At 37.4% G+C, this 7,783-nt stretch overlaps 1 protein-coding gene across 1 annotated transcript; it reads right to left on the bottom strand.

Moving 5' to 3' along the window:
- Positions 1–6,446: 6,446 nt before the first annotated feature.
- On the bottom strand, positions 6,447–6,785 carry LOC101691011 (protein Churchill). Its single transcript, XM_045066438.1, has one exon. It carries the CDS (start codon positions 6,783–6,785, stop codon positions 6,447–6,449), a length of 339 nt encoding a protein of 112 aa, XP_044922373.1.
- Positions 6,786–7,783: the final 998 nt, after the last annotated feature.

The raw sequence follows: 7,783 nt of genomic DNA, 5'->3' as shown, positions 1-7,783 counted from the left end.
GGTCTTATCCCTAGTACCATCTTCCCAAGAGCTATGGTGACATAAATTAGAGAATGAAGGACCATTTTGGAAGAACTTTCTGTTGGATGACATGGGAAATTATTAGAAAATTTTTGAGGGGCACTTGACAGTGGCTTCTCCTTCAGCCCTATGTTTTTGTGGTTATTGACATTAAACTGTTTTGATTACATGTGTTTGCTCATGTGTAATGATGCACATACATTTGTATCTGTCATAAGAAATCCCCCAAAGAAATATAAAACAATAAGGAGCATAGGGCTTCTTTCTTGAGTAACTCTTGAGTTACTCAAGAGAGAAAAACCTAGAGGAAGCTTTCAAAAGAAGGGAGGGCTATAAGTTAGGATTGTTAACTTTATCAAATAAAAGTTAAATTGGAATTACAGGTAAATAATGTATATTTTAAAAATGTAAGTATGTCTCAAGTTTTGCATGGAACATAGCTATAGTAAAAAAAGTATTCATCATTTATTTGAATTTCAGATTTAATGGAAATCTATGTTTTATCCAGCAACTATAGTACAAAGTAAGCATGTTTTGTGGATACTCTTTTGAAGAAGAGGGGAAGTGGCTTTCTCAGAGAAGTCAGATGCAGGGTCCAGAAATAGTGTCCAGTCCTGGGACAAATTTAAGAAAATCCTGTGTCCTGGAGAGGAGTATGGATGAGGCCTAGTATCCTAGTTATTTCCTGCTTTGAAGGAATTTCTCTGGATTCTCACTTGAGAGAAAAAAGTAAGTGGATTAATTAGTAGAAAAGCAGGGGTTGATTCTTAGAAATGAACATTTTAGAATGAACACTACATCAAAAACTAATGATGTACTATATTCTGGCTAATTGTAAATAACACAAAAAAGAAATGACTATTTTATTTTATTTTTAAAGATTTTATCTATTTATTTGACAGAGAGAGAGAGCACAAGCAGGGAAAGCAGCAGACGGAAAGGGAGATGCAGACTTCCCGCTGAGCAGTGAGCCCAACCGTGGCGTTTGATCCCAAGGACCCTGAGAGCCTGACCTGAGCGGAAGGCAGCAGCTTAACCAACTGAGCCACCCAGGCACGCCAGAAATGAACGTTTTAGAAAGGAAAAAACAATAATAACAATCCAATGATGTGGAGGATGAGGCAGAAATCATAAAAATGTCCACCATGGTTAGTAATGAATCTCCAGGTTAAGTCTCTATTCCATGGGCTTTCCTGGAGAACAAAGGGAGAAGTGGGTGAGACTAGATTTCCTCAACTCAGCAAGTAAGAGTGAATGGGAAAGAGTCTGGGGTTTCTTTTTTCTCAATTATTTTCTCTGCATTCATGTGTATTTATATAAACATATGTGTACTCATATAGTTAGAAGTAGTGTAAATGTAGCTTTTAGCTCGGTGATTTAAGTAATAACTGTAAGATTAGTGAAAAATGTTGTATGCATAGGCCAATATTTTGGTCATTTTTATTTCTCAGTTGCATTTCCTTGTTTTTTTACTCTGGAGTCTGCAAACATATAATTCATAGTAATCAATTTAAATTTTCTTTTGATGTTGATCTTCATTAGCTCTTAGTTTAAATACCAAATACTTCACACACTACAGATTCTTGTTTTAATATGAATGTAGCCAGCATTTCATATTCCCCTTCATGTGCTTGCTATTAATAAGCCTCCAAATGCTGTTCTCAATTACACAGATACGCTAAATGTATGTATAGCAGAAACTTGCTAATTTGTAACTTAAAAGCCTGGAAAACAATGGGCTTAAATTAATTGGATATCTGGTATTTTTTATATTATAAAACAACTGAATGTTAACTAGGTTGGGAAAGAACAATTATTGCGCTTTGTATCATGCACTATTTTATATGAACAGATAATGGCTTATTGGAGACTTCTGAGTTAGCTCATAGCTATAACTATGTGTGTTTGACAGCTGTGTATTTAGGTAGTGGTTGTAGGTCAGTTTGCCAGAAGTCAATTTACTGAATGACTAATTCACTGAATTATACGAATTTCTTAGAGTTGTACTTTTTCCAATGTCTCTGCTCTTGCCCTTGCCTCTACATTATATGCAAATGGGTGTTTTCCCTTAAATGCAATTTGCTGAATTCTCTGTGTACACTTATGTTTGCCCTGTGTCTGGTGACAAAGGGTTAAGTTGGACATTTGCATTAGAATATTAGACTAAAACATTAGTTTGGGCCTTTGGCACTGAGGAATGCTAAACGGAGAACTAGTAAAGAATGATGGCCAGATGAAGAGGACTGGAATCTTGCTTTGCCATTAGAGAGCTGCATGACCTTGAACAAACAATTTATCTTCTAAAGGCGTAAGTTTCCTGATCTCAAGGCATTATCAAGTGTGTCAACTGTGAAAAGGATCTATGGGAAAGAAAGAAGTGGACTTGTGTTGTACGTACAGTGAACTGAGGAGAGCTTGTGGTCCCTTTTACCTATGGAGAAGTGTGTTCCTCATGTAAATAATACCTGCTGTGTGTGTACTGATGGATAGAGGTTGAGGACATGGATCTCAGATCCTTTCCAGCCCTGATAGTCTATGATTTCATCATCTTCCAGGCTGACTGGAACTGCTGTTTTTGGTGTAGGGTTTCTGTGCCTGTGACTTAAGGGAGTTTCCACTCGATAGTAATCCAGGAGATTTACAATGCAGGTTTGGATAACATGCTTCAGCTAATGGGGTATAAAAGCAGACACTTAAAACAATCTTATTAATAAAATGTCAATGTCAAATATGTCAAAATAAAATTCTTTAACATTTAACATCCTTAAATCATTCATTTATTCAACAAACATTTATTATGTACCTGCTATATTCTTAGAGTAGATTTGGAGCATAGAGGATAAGAATTTTCACAAAGAGCTCACAATCTTTTAGGAAGATATCATGCAGTCAAGCAAGCAAGTGTAATAATAAGTGTGTTAAGTCACAGTGTGGTAAGTTTCTTGTAAACTATATACGAGGTTATATTGGATATGGCTAGTCTCAGAATGCTGTCACTCCACAGCCCCTTTATGAGATTTGTTCACCATGGATCCCATGCTGCTGTCCACTGGATTTGCAACTCTGGCTTCAGCTGGCTTGAACTACCCCTAACAGCATATCTACAAGCTGGAAAGTATCCTGTGGGGCAGGGTGGTAGGAAAGAAGTCCTCAGTAGAGATCATGGTGCCTAATTGCATTGATAAGTTAGTTATTCTTTTCCAAATAGTTTGAACTCAGTATATAGAAGAGGTAAGGCCATTGTTAATGGGAACAGAAGCTGGAATATACTGTGGTATAATAAAGACAGGATATGAAGAAAGGGCTTTAATATATTCTTGTTTCTGGGGATGAAGAGATGACAAGTCAAGGAGCTGCCCTGGGTTCTCAGTGCTGTTCTCTTTCCTGGACAGCAAATGCTGTCTCCTTGAAGCCTGACCAGTATTCTGGCATTCCTTTGGGGCCCCTCTTTCTTTTTATATTCCTCTTCTTACAACAAATGCCCATTTATTTGTGGACTGAGTCTTTGTTTTTAGCATTATGAAGTACAGGACACAAAGGTACAGTGAGATGATGAAAGAGAGAGTCCTGACTACATCAGGAAGGACATCATAGAAGAGAATATGTTTCATATGATACTTGATTGGCATGTAGGGTTAGGGTTAGGGGAGAATGGGAGATCAATTATGCAATTGTATAGGGAGATAAGAGAGAGCAAGTCAAGTTCAAGGAACAAGTAGTAGTTTAGTATGGCTGGTGCAGAGGAGCTGTGTGAGGGTAGGATATGAGAATGGACTATCAGATGAGGATCGAATACTCCATTTTATAGTGTAGGTAGTGGGAAGTGACTGTGGGAAATTTTGAACAAGTACCTTGGTAACATGTGCAGGATTTATTAGCTAGGAATAAATCTGGGGGATAAAAGTAAGTGACTGTGTTGTTTCAATGGTGTAGATGAGCTCTCAGTAATTAATTAGGGCATAAACTGTGTGTGAAGGTGTGTGTGTGGCATTTCCACATTTCATTCTGAAAGAGATTCTAAAGCAGAAGAATGAATAAGAATCAGTAATTGACTGGGTGAGAAGGAACTAGGGGTTTTGTTCTAGGTGATTGGTAATGGTCAAGGTAATGGTTTCTTGAGCAAGAGAACAGGGGAGAAAAAAATTTGATGGATAATGACCATAAATCCAGTTTTAGTTCTTTTGGATTTGAGACATAAAAATGTGTTATCTTTTGATTACAAGGGCTAAACTAATGATGGAAGACCTTGGATAAAGCAAGATGATACGGAAACAAATTATTTTAGGTTCCAAATGAATCTGGCATTGCCCTATTTTTTCTTAATTATCACTCTTTAATTATGGGGCTCTCTCAGTGTAAATTTAAAGCAGTGAAGGAGAGTCTCTGAAGGGATTTCTGATTTTGTAGTTCTTTGCCTTAAAGGTGACTCTGGAAGGCAGCTGGCTGGGGCACACTTGTTTCAAGTTACATCTCCCTGTTGAATGCCATCCTACACTATGCAGGGCCATACAATGGTGGGCAATAATGGAGGGCGGGAGGAACCCAAACAATAGCACACAAAAACTTCTTTTGGTTTTTAATTTCCTCTTGTTGCTCTCTCACTGACTCTAAAGGTAAGATAATGGTCTTTATTTTCCATCTTGTCTAGATTCTTTGACTCAGAGAGAAGTTGAGCTCCTTTCTGAAGGAAAGGGTGCCTTATATAACTTTAAAGCGCTTAGCCTTGTTTTTTCAGCTTCCTTTGTCTTCTCAATAGTTTTTAGGTTCCCTTAGTGGTTCTTTTATTATACAATGGTGAAATTGTTTACCATTAGAAGGAGTTCAGTGGGTGAAATGGACCCAGGTCTCACTTAAAACTGACGCTGCTGCATGCATGCATGAACTGCTTCCAGGGTTACTCACTCCTTCAGCTTTTGCTAAAGGATCTGTCAGTCAATGGGTAGCCGCTGACAGCAACTTTTTAAGACGCTTTTCTCTTATCCATAACACATTAAACACTTTGAAAAGAGATAAGCAAACGTTTTCTCACAGTCTGTTGTGCATGTTTCCTTGCTGCACATTTCAGTATAATGAAATTCATGTTGTACGAAGAGAATTTCAGTGAAATGGATCAAATTTCAGTCTTTACCATTTTGTCCATATGGGTCTGGTTTCCTATAAATCCATGACATCCAGGGTTAGTGTGATTTTAAGTTTCCATTTTAAAGATTAAGTGTCCTTATTATGTTCCACAGCTCAACTTGAGTTCTTCTTGTGAAAAAGTTATGTTTCTGTTTGCATCTATCGTCTTTTGTTTTGTTCATCTTCTCCATCAGCAGGAATCTAGCATTTTGAAACCAGGAGAGCCATTACTAGTGGCTTTTTTTAGGGGAGTACCCTTACTGTGATGCAATACCCAAGAAACTTTATGGAAATAGGCTTTATTTATGATGATGAATTACTGTTGCAAAAAGGACTCAGTGACACTGATAAATATTAAAGAGCCACTCTTGCCCCCATGGAAACCATTTTATTTAGTTGCTTCTAAAAATCTTTTCTCTGTGCTTCTCTTCCCTTTTATTTATTAGCTGATTTACATGACAACAGAGTCTCTGGTCCTTGGGAGTATGTGTGCCCTTGCTACTGTTCTGTACTTTGAGTTGTCACCCTCTCTTTGCTGAGAAGAAGAGTGACAATGAAGTGAGGAGTAAATGGCTACTGGAGCAGATGAACTCTGAGGAACAAAGGTCCCCTTTTCATGCAAATGTCCATAGTAATTTAACATGAAGGAAGCAAAGAAACCAGGGTACAAGATATCAAGAGAACTAGATGGTATTCGATGTTGTTGTCTGAAGCCTTGACATCTCTCTAAGAGTGTCATCTATCAAAGCATTTCTTTCCCTTTCATATAAAGTGAAAACACATTTCCATTTGGAAGGGAAACCTGGAGGAACATAAAATCTAACCTCAATCACAGGATCTGGGTATATATTCACACCACTAGTCCCCCCAATGTTATTTTTAACTTTGTCACTCATTTCTAGCCAATAAGAACATAGCTGTGTGTGCTAACTTACTGCACAAGTTATCTACTCTGCCTGGAAGGCATGCTTCTCTTCCTTTCTTACTTAATTCTTAAACTTTCTGCATTTATCAAGGTTGAACTCAGACCCTGTTCTATCATCCTCAGAGCCTTTCTCTCTGGACTGATCAGCTTCTTTTTCAGAATTCCCATTGAATTTTGAGTTAGTGTCTATGACTTAATGACAAATTTCTTTCTATGAGCTGACTTTTTTTTCTCACCAAAATTTGGTGAGAAGAGTGCCCATGTATTATACTGCATTGTTCTTTATGGATAGCTTTTGGTGTAATGGCAGATGTATCATATGTAGTTCTTAGATAGACTAGCTGCCATTTTAGAAGCTGCCATTTTAGAAGCATGATCCTTAGAATAACAGAGTCATTTGTCGAGGGTCACTGGGGAGAATACTGATAGTATCTTCAGCTTTGCCACATAACAGACAGAGCATGGTATACTCCTGAAATTCATCCATGATACTGATTGTGTACTCGTGCCTGGCTATTACATGATGACAATTCTTACACAGATGATCATAGGTAACTATTTCTTCTCCATCTTCCTCTTTCAAAGATTTGTTGGTGATCAGCATAAAATCCCGCTTACTACACACTGCACAGCCTGTAAAGTTCAGCAAGAAAGATCCATTTTCCAGGCAGATGTTACCCCGATTCGGATACTCCTTCTCCACACAGCCCCCACACATCCCCTCATTTATATGAGACATACATCTATCCATGATTGTTTTTCTTCTTACTTTAAAATTCATGATACCTAGCCTTAAAGATGAAACATGGCCTGCTTTTGATAGTTGACTATTCAGGGATGCCATTGATCCTGGAATGGTCAATCTGTACATTTCAGTTAAAATAATTTTTAGCTGAGAGACTTGGTATCTACTCACATGTTTTGTTTGTTTGTTTGTTTATTTGGTGGGATATATTATTTATCCCTGGACTTATAATCCCTGGACTTGTTTCTCTTCATGTTACAGGGAGAGATTTCCTAATTGAGAAAGAGAAGATACTTTATTGTTCTGATAATTTTTAATGGAGCCAGCTTATGTTCTGAAACTGAATTACTATTGAGGTAGGGTCTTTAAATAACTTGAAGAGCAAAGAGGTTTTTGTTTTCTCTTGTTTTGTTTTTGTTTTTTTTAAATGTATGTGTTTGTCTTTGTATGCAATTTTGAGGAGGTTATATGAACCATTTAAACTATAAATATATTTTCTGAAGTAATATATGGTGAAATTAAGACTACAGCTCTGTCCTGTCATCCAGAGGGATGTTAAGTGATACAGGTGAGAGTGAACTTTGACTCCATGTCCATAGTGCAAAAATGTGATTCCAATGGCACTCCTTGTGGAATTTCAGAGACTTCTGCTAGCTCTTAATTAGAGAATTAAGTCCAATCATTCATAAATTAATCCTTGTTGGAGCAGCAGGTGAGGTGTTCTATGTCAGCCAGCACTATCATCCTTACCAAGTGAGATACCTGTTTTTTAAAATTTAAGTAAAAGAAACCACAACAACAAGTACAAGTCTAGAAATTATTTATCTGTCATACATCTACTGGGAACCTTCTGTTTGTAAAGTACTATACCAAGTACAAGAGATAGAAAAAGAATAAATCACACTCTCTGTCCTTTAGAATGTCATAATTTGGGGCAGAGGAGAGAATGAGGGGCAGGATGAGGGAAAAAT

The sequence above is a fragment of the Mustela putorius genome, unplaced genomic scaffold, assembly GCF_011764305.1.
Source record: "Mustela putorius furo isolate JIRA1106 unplaced genomic scaffold, ASM1176430v1.1 tig00003866_pilon_pilon_pilon, whole genome shotgun sequence".
NCBI lineage: Eukaryota > Metazoa > Chordata > Mammalia > Carnivora > Mustelidae > Mustela > Mustela putorius.
The sequence above is the reverse complement of the archived record's forward strand: the minus strand, read 5'-3'. Positions and strand labels throughout refer to the sequence as shown.